At 43.8% G+C, this 16,981-nt stretch overlaps 1 protein-coding gene across 1 annotated transcript in view; it reads left to right on the forward strand.

The window, feature by feature from the left end:
• The window catches only part of LOC122808865 (chromatin target of PRMT1), a 550,938-nt gene extending 535,470 nt beyond the window's left edge, over positions 1 to 15,468 (forward strand). The window contains 2 exon segments of the mRNA XM_044079965.1: positions 14,671 to 14,751; positions 14,754 to 15,468. Of these exon segments, the coding sequence (XP_043935900.1) occupies positions 14,671 to 14,751; positions 14,754 to 14,875 (203 nt within the window). The 3' untranslated portion in view covers positions 14,876 to 15,468.
• Positions 15,469 to 16,981: the final 1,513 nt, after the last annotated feature.

Below are 16,981 nucleotides of genomic sequence, written 5' to 3' on the forward strand. Positions count from 1 at the left end.
CCAAAAAAGGGAAAAAACTTAAGAGTGATGAAGAAACCGCATCAGTCATCTGTGTTGGCCAAATTGATTTCAGCTCCGACCCAGTCGGCTCCTGAGCCTATTGCCTCTTCATCCTTTGTTGTTCCACCTCCGAGCCTTTCTCGGTCTGTGGAGCTAGAGTTTTCGGTTCTGTCTGGTGCTGCTAGGTCGGTTCCAGTAGCCTGACGCCTCTTTTCTGATTTCTGCTCCCACCCAGTCGGCCCCGTCCATGGGCTCGAGGGTCCACGGTTCTCTGGTTGGAGCAGAGGGGGAGGCCTCGGATCGATCATCGGTTCCGAGCCTTCCTGTCAGTGCTTCGGCTCGAGTGAGTTGGATGTGACATCTGCTTAGGACCTCACTTCCTCGGCGCAGAGGGCTACTACTGTATCCTCTACAGTTATTCGTCCTTCGGAGCCGGGGGGATCAGCCTTCGAGGTTATGAGGATCGTGCTGACCAGGTCATCAGCTGCATCCTACGGCACCAATACTCCGCCCCCTCTGGCACCGTTGTCAATTTTGGGTCACCCTCTATCTCTGGGCATCAAAGACCCTAAGCCTCAGGATACCTCCATGAGTGGTTCCCAACTTTGACGTTATCCCCAGTTTTTGCCTGAGGAGCCCACCAGAAAGATTGTGCAATAGGAAACACTTGGACTCCCCGGATGAGACTCTCGCGTTGTACGCAGGCCTTGAGGAGTCAGAGGGGTCCCCCAAGTAGTCTTCTGAAAATCTCTTACTCAGATATCCTTAAGATCTTGAAGCAGAGAGGCGGGTGGCCCTCCAAATCCCCTATTGATGAGTCTGTGTTCGTGAAGGCTTTCGGGTCTTAATCCTCCCCCTCTTGGGTTTCTCCCCCTTTCTGTGATCTACTAGATCTTGTCTGTCAAAAGGTGTGGGAAACTCCTGACCTTGTGGAACCGGTCCCTAGGAGACCCAATAAGTTTGTCTGCCCCCACTGACAAGTAATATCTAACAAAAGAAAGGTTAGTTTGCTTTTATTTTTTGTATTACTGTATTGCCTTTCTATATTTTGAATACTGTAGTTTGTTTTCTTTACCTTGTGTTTTGCTTGCATTCTGTTTTAACAGCATATTAAAACTTCAAAAGAGACCACAGCTGTCTCTGTCCTGAGTCAGGCAGGATACCACTGTCTTTCTAGTTGCCCGCCTCTTATGTTAATCTGACCATATATCTCATTTCTCTCTACTTTCACTGGCTTATGTGAGTAATCACAAAATCATCATTTTTGAAATCCCACCCCTTCAATTATTTAAATTTATTGGCCATCCTACAGTATTTCATAGTACCAAAATACAAAAGTGACCACCCCTTTCAATCCATCTTGCTGTTTTAAAAATAGTAACTCTCCACTAAACCTTAACTTCTTAAACAGGTAAAACTCAAGTTACCTACTTTCACATCTAACTTCTGTAGTACACACTGCAGAGTGCATTCTTTTCAATCTTACCTTTAAGCATCCCTGTGACTAGCATTTTCTCTAATACCTGCTGGAAAGCACTAGGAAACCTTAAACTCATACAAACACTGAACTCTCCTTGTTAACAAGGAGAAATTAATAGTAGGCACTAAACAGCCTATAATTGCAAAGTACCTTGCTAAGGAAACCGCTCCTATACTTTACAAAGAAAGAAAAAAAAGCCCCAAACCAGTCATGTCCAAGGGTCAGCTTCCGGTGATTTCTCCTGTCCACCTGGTGAATCTGGGCATACTGGGGCAATGCAGCAATTGCCTCATATACACAGACAACCCTCTCCTCCTACCACCCAACACTACAACCTGTGAGATGCACTTACATAGCCAAAATGGAAAAGCTCTCTCCACCCAAGATTGTGCTAAACAGTCAAGAGGAGAAGGTTAACACCCACACTACACCTCAAGCAACACATAGCCCTTCTAAACCCGCACCACCAACACCCACATATAGCAACACTAAATCCACATATGCAGAGGCCCTTAACTGTAACCTGCCCAAGCAACAAAGACCTCTGAAGCTGAAACGCAAACAAACACCAATCACAACCAATGTGTCACATAGTTCACAACACCAGTGTGCCCCCCTTTAACAGCCCCTAAGGCAAGACCGTGTACCTAACACTTTAGTCATAGGTGACTCTATAGTCCAGCACACTGATGTCCCTCTCACCAGGTTGAATAAGGAGAAAATTACAGTCAGCTGCCTGTCAGGTGCCAGGATCCGCCACATAACGCATGCACTCAAGTCAGTCCACAACAATGTCCATGTTGGAGTGAATGACTTGAGACGTACCTCCCTGGACTACATGAAAAGAGACATGGAAGAGCTCTCGGATCATGTGGCCCAGGCAGGTATGACCCTAGCCCTGAGTAGCATCCTGCCTTCGCCCAGAATGATACCACAATATAAGGATAAAATGATTGACTTCAACAATTGGCTAAGCTTATGGTGTCATTCAAAGGGGATCCAGTATCTGTCTGCCTGGGATGACATGATTGACAGACCACGATGCTTTGCCAGAGATGGTCTGCACCTGTTGCCCCTGGGAATCAGGTTACTGGCTAAGGCTCTTGCCACCCCTATAGTGCCTTTTTTAGGCAAACTTCAAAGGACAAAACCACCACCGTAACAGGTACAAGCATGCAAAATCTGAAGGTAATGCTACTCAATGCTAGAAGTCTAAACCTCAAAATGCACTCTCTCGAGGCACTCCTAAAAATGGAGAACATCGATATCTGTGCAGTAACTGAGACCTGGTTCAAGGCTCCAGAGAGCACCCCTGCAATACCAGGCTACAACTCTTACCACACTTTTCGGCCACCAGACCAGGACCGAAACACTAAAGGTGGAGGAGTGTCAGTATTCACCAAGGATATTCACACCACCAGGCTAGTTGGCCAACACAATGTGTCTGAAATTCTCCAAGTGCAACTAACACTAGGTAAGACTGCAGTCCAAATTGTAGCTTGCTACAGATCCCCCACCATACCCCAAGATTCTCACTACACCTTTCTAAACGTACTGGAAAATATTAAGATAGAACCAAACACCCTAATACTGGGTGATTTTAACTACCCTGCCATTAACTGGGAAAACTACTCATGTCCCAACACCTTTGCCCAACGGTTCTGGGAATTCATAAATTCCAACACCCTGGATCACCTAATCCATAGTCCCACCAGGGCTCCAGTGTCCTGGACCTGGTCATTACCAACATGGGAAATCGATGCTCCACACCAGTGGTCACCCCTCGTTAGTCAGGTCTGACCATAAGCTAATCACCCTTAACATCCACCTCCCCCGCCCACCCCCAGTAAAGAAACAACCATAAAAACTTCTCCAAAGCCAACTTCATGCTACTCAAGTCAGAAGTGACAAACTTCATGACACCCATGCAGACGGAACTGAAAGTTCAACTGCTGAATCCTACACTAAGGCACTGTACGAGCACATCCACTCATGCATGAATCGTGCCATCCCAAATTGAACCAAAATGCTCTCATCCAAAAAAAGGAAGCCAATCTGGTGGTCCCCTGCTATAAACAAACTTTACAACAAAAGGAAGAAACTTTTGCAGAAAAGAGGAAAATCCCAGGATGCAAAAAACTCCCTTACTAGCCTCAGTAAGAAACTGAGATGCCTCATAAAATCCTCCAAAGCTAGTTACGAAAATAAAATTGCCAAAGATTCCAAAGACAACCACAAAGCATTCTATAACTATGTCAAGAATCTAAATGGCAATGCTCAGATCTGCTCTGAGCTAAAACAGAATGGCATTAAATATACTGATCTGAAAGATATTGCCAATATCCTGGCAGATCGATTCAGTGCCAACTTCACCCCCCTCTCATCCCCTAAATGGCCCATCTCAGTACCGGAAGATTGCCAAATTCCAGTAATAACAGCCACACGGGTACAACACGCACTCTCTAAAGCCAAGAATACAGCATCCATGGGACCAGATGACATCCCGGGCTGTGTACTACATGAACTACAATATGAACTGGCACCTCACCTAAGTGTCATGTTTAATCATAGCCTCACCTCAGGTTTCGTGCCCACTGAGTGGCGCAGAGCTACAGTTATCCCAATCCACAAGGGGGGATCCATCTTGGATCCCGGAAACTACCGTCCCATCAGTCTGATGAGCCTTATCTGCAAGGCCATGGCACGTATTATCATGGAACTTATAAACAAAGACATTGGCAACCTTCAAACACTGGACCCCACCCAGTTTGGTTTTGTGAAGGGCCGATCTTGTCTCCTGAACCTGATTGACTTCTTTGAATCAGTTTCCAGAGCCATGGACAAGGGTAAGGTGGTCCACACAGCCTATCTAGACCTTGCCAAGGCCTTTGACACCATCCCCCACTCTGAAATCATAGATAAACTTACTAAGTTGGGCATTAATCCCTATGTCACCCAATGGGTTGCTAAATGGCTTACTGATAGAACCCACACTGTAAAAGTAGCCGACTCCAAATCCAGCTCCAGACAAGTGGAGTACCTCAGGGTTTAGTCCTGGGGCCGCTCTTGTTTGGCATCTACTTCTCTGAAGTACAGGTCAACACTAAGGGACGCTGACTAACAAAGTTTGTAGATGACTGCAAACTGGGAGCCATTATTGAATCCCCAAATGATGTGGATACTCTACAAAAGGGCCTTACAGAAACAGATGCTTGGTGCCAGAGCCATGGGCTCAAGCTCAATGCCAAGAAATGTATTATCCCCTTTGGGAAAAAACATGTATCCATGAATTACCATATAGGTGGCAGTACACTAAACACAGAAAGTGTGATAAGAGACTTAGGGACACAGGTGGACAGTGGTCTCGCCTTCGATAACCACATCACCACAACAGTCAGGAAATCCTTCTATGTGGCACACCTAATCACGAAGGGCTTTTCATCCAGAAAAAAGGAGGTCATTGTCCCACTGTACTCATCCCTCATTAGACCTATTATAGAATACAACGCCCCATTTAGTATGTACCTCTCAAGACATCTGCAACAACTGGAAAGGCCTCTGAAGTACCTCACTAAAAGAATCACAGGCCTAAAGCAGATGCCCTACGCTGACTGCCTTAAACTCCAGCTGTACACTGTCGCATATCGTCTACTCAGAGGCTATCTCTGCTTAACGTACAAGGCCATGTCAAACCCAGAGCTGTTGGACATGCTACACTTAAAGAAATCCCAATCCCTCAGAGCTACACGCTCCAGGGATCTAAACCTTGTCATCACAATAAACAAAACATGCTGGAGGGATAGGTTCCTGACCCAGAGACTCCCCAGACTCTGGAATAGATTGCCCATACATGTCAAGCAGAGTGCCTCTTTGGACCTCTTCAAGAGGAACCTTGACGATTGGATGGGAGAAAGGAAATTCACCCCAGGGATCACGTCAGTCGCCCTGCTAGACAGGGGTCCAGGAAAGTAAATAATGTGGGAAGAAATAGCCAGGGAATTGTTATGGCTAGGCTTGTATAGGCCCTAGGGCTGATAGCCTAGTACCAACCTATGAACCTATGAAAAGGCATTCCAGTAGATGCCATGGTGGTGGCAGCAGCCACCAAGAAGGAACTTGCTGAAACTTTGTCGTTTAGCCTAACAAGGAGTCCCGGGCTATGGACAGGTATGAGAAGCGTGCGTTTACCTTAGCAGCCTTTACACTGCGGTCGCTGAACTACTTGACCCGTTTTACAAGGCTCCAGAGAGATCTCCTAAAAGAGCTATGAGATTCTCTACAGGGCAACATTTCTGATGCCGTGGCACAGAAGGTCAGTGCACAGATGTCTACCCTAAATTCCCTTACCAACTCCGCCATGAGGCTGATCTCATACGCAGCCGACTGAGCGTGTAGGGCAGCGAGTTCCGCAGTCTGTCCTAGGAGACTATCTTGGATGCGCCTAAGCAATTTAGCGGAGGCCTTCGAGTCTATGTTCACCAACGCCCCTTTGACAGTTCATCGTTCGAAACCAAGTTGAAGGAGAGGCTCACTAGGTGTGAGCAGGAAGGAAAAATCCTGTCTGCCGTGGGAGTCCATTTTTCCATGCCTTCTAGACCTTATCCCAAGGGCCAGAAGGGTGGGAAAATGTGGTTCAGGAAGTCGCAGAGGTTTTTTCAGGACGCACAAAGTGATTCCCCCTCCAGAGGCAGGGGAGGGGGTGGAAATTCAGGTAGGCACCGCTCTAGACGCAGAGGAGGTCTGCGTAACCAGGGGAACCGTGATTCTTTTAATGGATGTTCTTCGTGTTTCACATTACATTTGGGTAATATGCTTTCAGTTTGCCCTCAGTTCGCCTGAATAACAAAGTCTTGGGTCCTGCGTCGGTTGCTGTCTCTTCTTCCATGACGTCAGGGGTGTAAAACATTGCAGCCAACGCCATTTTAATCTGTCTTTCTTGCTGCGTGGTGCCCGAAGCAGTGCCGTTCGGCCAACTCCTGACATTTCCGTTTTTGAGTTTCAGAACCAAAGTCTTAAACCTAAAGCTAAGTACCCAGTTGGGAAAACTTTTTTTCTTGCTCCTTACCGATTTCAGTAAGTTAATAATTGTATTACTTGTGTGAAGCCGCGGTGGTGCAGCGTTAGTGTTGTTGCCTCACGGCAAGTGGTTCTCCTGTTCGATTCTATGCTTGGGTTGGGAGTGCCTTCTGTGTGGATTCTGCATGTCCTTCCCATGGTTAAGTGGGCGTTCGAAAGACATGGGTTGAATGGGCGTGCCTTCGTTGAAGGTTGGGCATCGGGCTGGCAACTCGACACAATAAGCCCACCTGCCAATCATTAGTGGACCGGAGTTCCACTGTGGTGACCCCAAACCGGGAAAAGCCGAAAGACCACAACTTGTGTGAAGCAAATACCTCATAAGGATTTTCATTTGTACTCTTTCCTTGCCTAGGCCCTGACCATAACATGTCTTGCTGTCGGTTTTGTGCTAAATGTAACCAACACACTAAGTGTCGGTATATTTTTGCTTCTAAATATTTTGGCTCAAGATGTAGCTATCTTGAAATGTCTGTTGGCAATCCGACTACCGGAATTCACAAAAAACGCAAAGAAAAAGACAGTCGAGATCCAGAAAGGACAACGCTTCTCCTAAGCCAGTCGCTGGTACTCAGTGAGGCTCTTTTGCAGACCCTGATGCCCACTACATTTGATTCGCAGGCTTCTACCGATACCCATTCGGAGTCCGGTATGCCGCGAGACGCTTTAAGTATTCAACCTGCGGATGTCTCTCCCGTAGATGGGTCCAGAGCCACTGAGCAGGCACTGGCTTTTGAGGGTGTTTTCAGGCCTAAAGATTTGTATATTAAACACACCATCAAAAACAAGGCCATAACCAACTTCTATGTCTAAAAAACCGACACATGGGCCTGCATGTTCAGGCCCCTGTGCCTAAAAAGCAAATTATCAAAATGGCTGAAGATTTTATTACCTTGATCAGGGGTTCCCAACCTCCTCCTGCTAAGATGCCTAGGCAAGGCACTGATTATGAATCTTCAGATCAGGTTTCCATTTCTTTTGATCAGGAATTTTCTATCCCTCCTTATGAGGACTCTGATGCAGAAGGATCCATCCCTTCTGCTTCTCCTCCTGAGGATTTTTCTTTTGGAGAATCTTTGCATACCTTAAGGGAACATTTTCATTGGGAGAGTCGGTATTTTTCAGAATCCAAAAAGAGGCTTAGGGATTTCCTACTTCCTCAGCATATGCCTTTGGCTAGACCTCCTGTTTTAGACATTGTTGATGTTTTCTCAGAATCCAGCATGGCTCCTGATTCCCTGCCTCTGGCTCGTAGTAAGCCAGACAGATATTACAGGGTTCCTGACTCCACAAGTTTCTTTTTAAAAACCCTACTGCTGATCCTGAAACAATTTGTCAGGGTCCCAAGGGTGTTAAGGCTTGTACTGCTAAAAATCCTACCCCTTCTGACAATGGCTCCAGGGCACTGGATAGATGGGGCAAGAAGGTTTACACGTCTGCAACCCTGGCTATTGGGGCTTTAAACTGTCAATTTCATTTGCTTAAATATCAGCAGCATGTCATGGGCTTACTGAAACGGAAAATGATGATTTCTGACTGTGTGGAAAATAGTTACATGATTTATTGCATTTAGCTGAACAAGTTGGAAAGCATACTTTGCAATGTGGTTTTGATTCCTTGGAGGCCTCTTGCAGGGCCGCCGTAACTGGATCTGTGATAAGAAGGCATGATTGGCTCAAGGAGCAAAATCTGCCTGATCATGTTAAAGCAAAATTGTTGGATGATCTTTTACAACAGGACAGTCTATTTGGTAGTAAGGCTGAAGAAGTTTTGAAAAAGATGGAAGACTAAGCTAAATCTATGCAAACTGTAAAAGATTTCTTACAAGTGCAGCCACCCAGATTCAGTAGGCACTGGCCTACTAAGAATTGGTCCTTTCCAGTACCCAACAGAGCTGCTCAGGTCAAACCCAGACACTCCAAAGGCTCCAGGTTTCAGTCACAAGGAACTTGCAGAACAAAACAATGGGGTGCCTCCACCTCCAAATCTGGAAGTAGCAAGACCCCCCCCCCCCATGGTAAATAGTCTCAATGACTTTCCTCTGCCATTTCCAAGCACTTATCTTTTGGCAGCCCTTTTGGGGGGGGGGGGGATAGCACTACATGCACAAAATTGGCATATAATTACCCAGGACAAGTGGGTCTTAAATATAGTATCCCAGGGATACAGAGTTCATTTCAACACGTTGCCAATTCCTAATGGATGGCCAGATCTGCCTCCATATCAGCGGGCAGAGGCCCAGAAACAAGTTTGTTCCCTCATGGATATGGGGCTATTCAGCCAGTACCAGAAAAGGAAAACGGACAAGGTTTTTATTCAAGACTTTTCCTGGTACCCAGAAAAGACAAATCATGGCGTCCAATTCTGGACTTGCCCTTTCTAAATACTTTCCTGGACATTCCAAAATTCAAGATGCTGTCTCTATAACAGTTACTACCTATGCTGGGCAAGGATGCCTAGTTGGTAACTCTAGACTTAAGAGGCTTACCTGCATATCCCAATCAGGGAATCTTGCAGAAGATACCTCCGCTTCAAAGCAGGCTTTTTGCATTACCAGTTCTCTGCACTGCCCTTTGGCTTATTTACTGCGCCCAGGGTCTTCACAAAGTGCCTGGCACCAGTAATTGCATTTTGCAGACAAACATTCACATTTATCCTTATCTGGACAATTGTCTAATTCAGGCAGAAAACAAGGTCACTCTTCTACAACATCTGGCGTTTGTGAAAAGGCTTCTAACATGCCTAGGGTACACCATAAATGAAAAGAAATAACTGGTACCCTCTCAATTACATTCCTGGGTGCAAGCTTGAATACAACTGCCCAGATGGGCTTACCTCACGCCAGACAAATTCAATTGATGATATACTTCGAACAAGTGGCCACAAAAACCCAGCTACATCTGCAAGGCAAATTCTGCAGGCCTTGGAATTCATGGCTTCCTGCATTCTACTAATTCCGTATGCAAGACTGCATATGAGGAAACTTCAATGGTACCTAAAAAGTTCTGTCCACAAGGATACAAACAGTACAATTCACAGCATTTTGCTTCATAAGTTTATTCAAAAGTTGGTGCATTTCAAGGATTAAGCCCTTTCATCTCATGACCAGAGACTTCATCAGAATCAAGACAAAGAAACTTAAAACCATTTAAATATGCCTCTCATTCCAAAGAAACTCGGTTCATTGGCTGTTGTACAGGGCTAATTTATCAGTCATTGTTATTTAAAGTCCAAGTTCCCTGTGTACACAATCTTAATGTATATATGAACACACATATAATCACATATATAATTAAATCAGTTTAAATATACACACTTTACTGCAATAAAAACCTTATATTAAGGCATGTTAATATATATTTATGCATTCATTTAATAAGTATAAAATGATATATTGTACATGCACAATATTAAATAAGATATAAAATTATAAAAATCAATTGATCATCTCTGCCTTTTTGGATCTGCCGCTTTCAGTTTGAGAATCGGGGTGATGTACCGCATCTAGCCTAAGTTGCAAAATCAACTCACGAAACTCTAATTTTGAAGATTTGATACCCAAATTTATTAATTATTTGAACCACACCACAAAATTTTTGGAGTTTACTTATAAGATCGACGCCGATGAGGCCCATTATTTGGATGTAAAAATATCAAAAGACAGAATAAAATGTATAAGTCCAGCATATTTCGAAAGAAATGCTTCTCCAACTCGTATTTGCACTATGATGGTGATCATCCATCACTTTTAAAAAAATAACATCATAAAAGGCCAGATGGTACGTATTGCCTGGTTGACATCTGATAGTTGAATTTTTCAAAGAAATGGATCTTGTCCATCAGTTATTTAGGGAAAGAGGGTACCCTGACATGGTTATATACCCTATAAAGTATTATCCAGGGTTGGGGTAATACATATAAGACACTTTTGAATAGTTGAATTATGCAGAGAACTAGGGAAGAGAACGCTAGGATTGGTAAAGAACAAAGTATTGATCCTAATCCGTACTTGATAGTGTTTTATCATAACATTGGATGGGTCAAAAGATGTATTAATACCGTATGGAATATGTTTGAGAATACCGTCTGATGTTGAAAGTTTTTCTAACCCCCTGAGAATGAGTTTTAGGAGAAATAAGAATCTTAAAGAAATGTATGAACAGAAGAGGGTAGAGATGTTTAATGGAACTAGTACTAGACTGGCCACATTTAAATGTGGGAGATGCAGACAATGCACACACATAGCTGGTAAAAAAGAATTATACATTCCTGGCATTAAATATTTGTTGAAAGCCAAGAAATATGCAAGTTGCTATACAAAGGGGGTAGTTTATCTTGCCTATTGTACAGTGTGCTGGGCATACGATATAGGCAAGACGGAACAATGCCTCAGGCAAAGAATGTATGAACATATAAGGGATGTAAATAAGAAAAACTAATACAATGCATTATATAGGCACAAATTAGTATGCCATCAAACGGAGTTCACGTTTTGGGTGCTGGAAGAAGTAACACCGAATGAGAGAGGGGGCGATTGGGAAACAAAATTAGAATTTCGTGAGTTACCATTACGCTATGCCAAAGGTTAGGGATTACTCTAAATTGGGAAAAATCTGCCTTGATGCCCTCGCAGCGTGTCACCTTTATCGGCGCCAGACTAGATACGTTGCTCATGAAGGCTTTCTTACCAGAAGAGAATTCAGGCTCTACAACAGCAGGTCTATGCCTTACTACCATTGAGGAAGGTAAAGGCAAAAGTGTTCCTCAAGTTTAGTGACCATGGCTGCCACGATCATGCTAGTTCCCCTTGCCAGACTACACATGAGGGTTCTTCAGTGGCTGCTTTTTGCCGAATGGTCATTATAGCACCTTCCACTCTCCCATTCTATTCTGATTACGGACATGTGCAAGCAGGATCTACGCTGTTGGCTTCAGGCCAGCAATCTCAACTTGGGCAAGCCTTTTGTTCCGTCTTCTCCAGTTGCCATGGTGACTACGAATGCCTCCCAGATATCTCGGCAGGGCAGTCCAAGGCACGTGGCAGAATCGTGAGACCTATTTGCATATCCATGTCTTGGAGACGAGAGCAGTGCTGTTAACGTTGCAAGCACTTCAGAGCTTTCTCCCTCTGAGGACAATTGCAATCCACTCAGACACCATGTCAGTGGTATGGTATCTGAACAGACAGGGAGGAACCAAATCATACCCCCTTTGCAGAGAGGCACTTCGTGTTTGGCAGTGGGCGGTGTCTTCCCAACGGTTTCTAGTTGCAACGCATATACCGGGAAGTCCAACGTGATTGCCGACAGGCTTGGCAGAGCTGTCCTAATGCCTCACGCGTGGTCCCTGAACAATTATGTTGTGGAGAACATATTCCACAGTTGGGTCAGCCTTGCTGCAATCTATTTGCCAGCCTTGTCTATGCCAAATGCAGCAGCTACTTCACCCTTATTCCCCTAGAGGGGGAGGCACCCAGGGATGCTCTGGTTCACGATTGGCCCTCTGATTTTCTCTACGCCTTCCCACCATTACCTCTGATATCAAAGGTCATTCAGAAAGCACAGTCTTTGGGAAGCAAAATGATCCTCATTGCTCCACACTGGCCTCATCAGATTTGGTTTCCCTTCCTTCATCTTTATCTAATGCACAAGCTCTGGATTCTGGACCCAGCTCCAGATCTGCTAACTCATGTCAGGACAGTTCCATCCTTCCATCCAGACTTAAGTGGACAGCTTGGCTGCTCCAGTTCCGTCCTTAGTCGGGCTTCATGACTTTTCCCCGTAAGTGGTCCATATTCTGTCATCTTCCCACAAGCCTACCAGGAAGATTTATTCCAGTAAGTGGAAGAGATTTTCTGTTTGAGCCCATGAGAGACACATTGATCCTTATACAGTGCCTATTTCGGCAATATTAAAATTTTTCTCAATTGTTTAGTCAGGGGTCAGCTGCAGCAACCATTAAAGAGCAACTGGCAGCGATTTCTACCTATCACGTTGCAAATGAGCCCAACCTTATGGCTCATAGGCTTTGTAGAGCTTTTCTAAGAAGGACATTGTTACTCTGACCACCAGTCTTTGATCCAGTAATACCTTAATTTTGTATTACAGAAGCTCACTTCAACTTCTTTTGAGCCCGCGGCTACGTTTAACATGAAATTCTTGTCATGGAAGACGGTATTCTTGGTAGCCATAACTTCAGCTAGGCGGGTCTCTGAACTCCAAGCATCATCGATTAAGCCACCCTATTTGGTGTTTTACAAAGATAGGGTCTCCTTAAGAACCAATCCTTCCATTTTTCCAAAGGTTGCCTCTGTTGTCAATATCAGTCAATCCATTGAGTTGCCTGTGTTTTTTCCTGAATTCTCCAACAAGGCAGAATTTCAGTTTCATCAGCTAGATGTTCATAGACAATTGCGTTTCTGTTTACATAGGACAAAAGATTTCAGGAAATCAGATCAAATGTTTCTCATTTTCAGACACTAGACTTGGGGTTCCTGTTTCTAAGGTAATCTTGTCTAGCTGGATCTCCGATTACATCTCATTTATTTATGCTTCCAATGGAAAAGAATTACCCTTTAAAGTGAAGGCTCATTCTACACGATCTGTGGCTACCTCAACTGCGTTTCAGTATAGGATGTCTATGGAAATTTGTGCTGCAGCAACATGGGCTTCGCCTCATACTTTTATTAGTCACTACAAATTACATCTGTTCTCTAGAGGCAGATCTTTGGTTCCACAGTGCTCGAGTATTTTTCACTGAGCCACCCAAGATCGAGGTGCTAGGGACGCTGTCCCACGGGTAAGAATGAAGGCGGGATTGGACTACATAACATCATGAAGTTATGTACTCACCATAACGTTCAATGTATGTAGCCCATCTTGCATTGCATTCTTACTAACCCTCCCTCCTACCCCCTCCTGAAGGACCTGGTCTCTAGGTCCGTAGTCCTTTCTGTTGGGGTTGTTCTTCTCTGTGTGTGAGCGCTTGCAGCGAACAAGATCTGGGGAATAGACCTGTTGCATGATGGGATACCTCTCAGCCACAAGCCAGTTGAAGACTTCGAGCTAGAGTATGGCCAAGTCGGAGCAGAGGTTTGGCTCCGAACCCACAGGTAAGGATGCAAGGCGAGATGAAATACATACATTGAACATTATGGTGAGTACATAACTTCTTGTTTTATGATGGAATAGGGAGGGTCTGATTTTTCTGGCTTGAAGGTGGAGTATGTGAAAGACTCCAGTAGAGAGAGAGGTCTAAAAGTCTGATCGTGCAACTGAGAGTTTTAAGGCCATTGATTTTGTTTGGGCATCTCCACTTTGATGTGTAGAAAATGCATACCAAAATGGCAGTATGTTCATTAATGGGTCAGTGAGAACTGAGGAGAGGGGAAATTAAAGACCTGCTTCGTGTCCAGTGGAGAGGTTCCTTTAGAAATTAGAAGGTTTTCTGAACTACTAAGGAGACAGTCTACCCAGATCCCTTAAGACCACTTTGAGTTTGGCACACTGTCATGCCTCAACTGTTCAAGACTATTTTCTGTCCTCCCACCACCATAATGATGAAGGCTGCTACCATTTGCATTGATAACTGCCCTATTGATGTTTGTACAAGTTGTCTCATCTTTCTTATCTCTAGTTGCACCCCCTTTTTTTTTTGTAAGACAGTTGTATTTTTAGAATTCTGTTAATTGCTGCAGCAAGCTGACTTGAAGACGTTGGTACAGTTGGGTTTCCCTCTCCTAATGCTTGTCATGGTGGGGGCTTAAAATGGCTTTACTTCAGTAGTCTTAATTTCTTCTGAAGTATTTATTTGTTTAGAGTACTTTGTTCTGATGAATGCAGTTCTTTAGTGACAGAAATGGGAAGGACAGATTTAATTTATGATGCATGCATCATGGTTGATCCACAGGTGTGGAACTAATTGAAAGATTTGCAAGGTTTTAATATTTTAAAACGGCTGTAGTCGTACATTTGATAGCTTACCTTACGAAGTGTGCTACAGTGAGCATGCTGTGTAATACTATACTTTTAGGCTACCAGAAGGATATTCTCGCTCTGTTATTTCAGATAAAGTTGCTTAGTACTTTCTGAATTTAGTCTGTTCTTTGTCCACAGGTCGTGGTGGCATGACTGGTAGAGGTAGGGGTGGTTTTAGTGGACGTGGACGGGGTCGAGGAAGAGGAAGGGGATCCACACGCCCAACATTAACCAAGAACAGTTGGACAACCAGTTGGATGCTTACATGTCAAAAACAAAAGGTCACCTTGATGCAGAACTGGATGCCTATATGGCCCAAACAGATGGTGAAGGAAATGACTGAAAAAAAAATCATTAAAAGACTGAAGTAAATGAAAACCGATTTGTATATGTCCGTACTTGGAATTACTTTGGTGCAAAAGAATGGAGGATTATTAGTGTCTGTACTAAATTCCCTGGAAATTCAGTTTTAATATTTGTTTTTACATTTTGATACATACTTGTAAATATCTAGTTTTTTTTTTAACCGAAGCAGTTTGCTGCAAGTCAACTTGATGATTTTACTGCTTAAGCAGTTCAAACAGCATTGTGTTATACTAGGTATTTTATTAGTGTGTATTTGTGTGTGAACTATACTCCCCAAGTGAGTACAGACTGCCTGGTTTTAACAGGTTCTCATGACTGAAACACTGTCAAGGTACAGCACGCTAAGCAGGTTTACACAAAAATGAGATGTTGAAATGTATTTTGAAACTTCTGCTGTAAAGGCTTTTGTGCCATTCTGTTTTTGAGATTGTGAGCTGAACCCTCCAACTCTACCCTTCATTTCATAAACACAGATTGATAAAAGACTATGTTTATAACTTTAGTTTGTTCTGCTCCACTGTTCTGACTGGTTTTCTGTTACATGAAGTTTTATTAAATATTCATTTGGTACTTGTGTATTCATTTGAAATCTGTTTGGGAAAAGTAATGTGCTAACCTATTCTTCTATCCTGCACCCAAGTCCCTTTCCAACTGAGGGAAAGAAACAAAAGCATGGTAGGCTAGCACAAGTCCTTTACAGACTGCAAGAATGTAACAGATCAGTAGTGAGTACAGAATTTGTGCAAGAAAAGTTGAGCAATAAAAATGCTTTAAATTTGATTTCAGAAAGCTTAAAATTTATTAATTGAAATGGGAAGTTATACTATACTGATCATACTGTTACCATACGTTAAAGTAAGAATTTGTTGATGTCTTCCATGACTCCAGCTTAACTCCTGATGCCCCTACCACCTGCTCCCAGAAAACCTGATAGGTATTAGAGTACCGGATTCTCACAAATACCTGTATAGAAATCCTGCTGCAGACACAGAGGTCATTGCACAGGGACCAAAAGGAGCTAAGGCTAGTTCTGCAAAGAAACCTATTCCTTCTGACAAGGACTCCAGAGCTCTGGACAGATGGAGTACAAAAGTATACACCTTTGCAACCTTAGCTATCAGAGCACTCAACTTGTCAGTTTCACATGTTAAAATATCAACAACACACACTGGAACTATTAAAACAAAAGATTTCAACCTTTCCTGACTCAGGCAATTCGAAAGAGTAGGCAATTTGAAAGAGTAGATTTACTGCACTCGTCAGGTGGTTAAACACTCATTACACTGCGGATACGATGCCCTAGAAGACTCAAGCAGGGCAGCAGTGTCAGGATCTGTCATTAGGAGACATGCATGGTTGAAGTAACAACCTCTCCCTGATCATGTCAAATCTAAATTACTTGATGCACCCTTGGATAGGGACTGCTTGTTTGGAGTAAACCAGAAGAGGTGCTTAAAAAGATGGAAGACAAAGCAAAAACTATGCAAACAGTAAGATTTCCTTCAGGTACAACCTCCTAGGTTCAACAGGAATTTTCCCTCAAAACACTGGTCCTTTCATGCACGTAGCGAATAGGGGCAAGGTAAGACCCGCAGGGACAGACCACCCAGACTCCTATCTCAGGGACAGCAGAGAACCAAACAGACCACTTCCATTTCAAAGGAAGGGAGTTCTAAGCTATCACTCTATGGCAAAATCTCTCAGTGACTCCCTCTCCCCTCTCTGCCTTCTTTTTCACTCACCGAAAACTTGGAGGAAGGCTCTCCCTCTGCAAAGAAAATTGACTTTCTGTAACAAAGGACTAATGGGTCTTCATTTTTCAGGGATACAAATTCTCCTTCAACAAACTCCCAATTCCAAGAGGTACCCAGACTTGCCTCCAAATCCATGGCAGAGGCATTGAAACCAGTTCAAACTCTCATAACACCAGGGGGCAGTAGAACCTGTCCCCTCACATCAAACAGGCAAAGACTTTTATTCCAGACTATTCCTTGCTCCCAGAAAAGAGGGCACTTGGCACCCCATCCTGGATCTATCCATTTTGAACACCTTCCTGGTAGTCCCCAAATTCAGACTGCTAACT

Source organism: Protopterus annectens, chromosome 8.part0, assembly GCF_019279795.1.
Source record: "Protopterus annectens isolate FY-2018-M chromosome 8.part0, PAN1.0, whole genome shotgun sequence".
Classification (NCBI taxonomy): Eukaryota; Metazoa; Chordata; order Ceratodontiformes; family Protopteridae; genus Protopterus; species Protopterus annectens.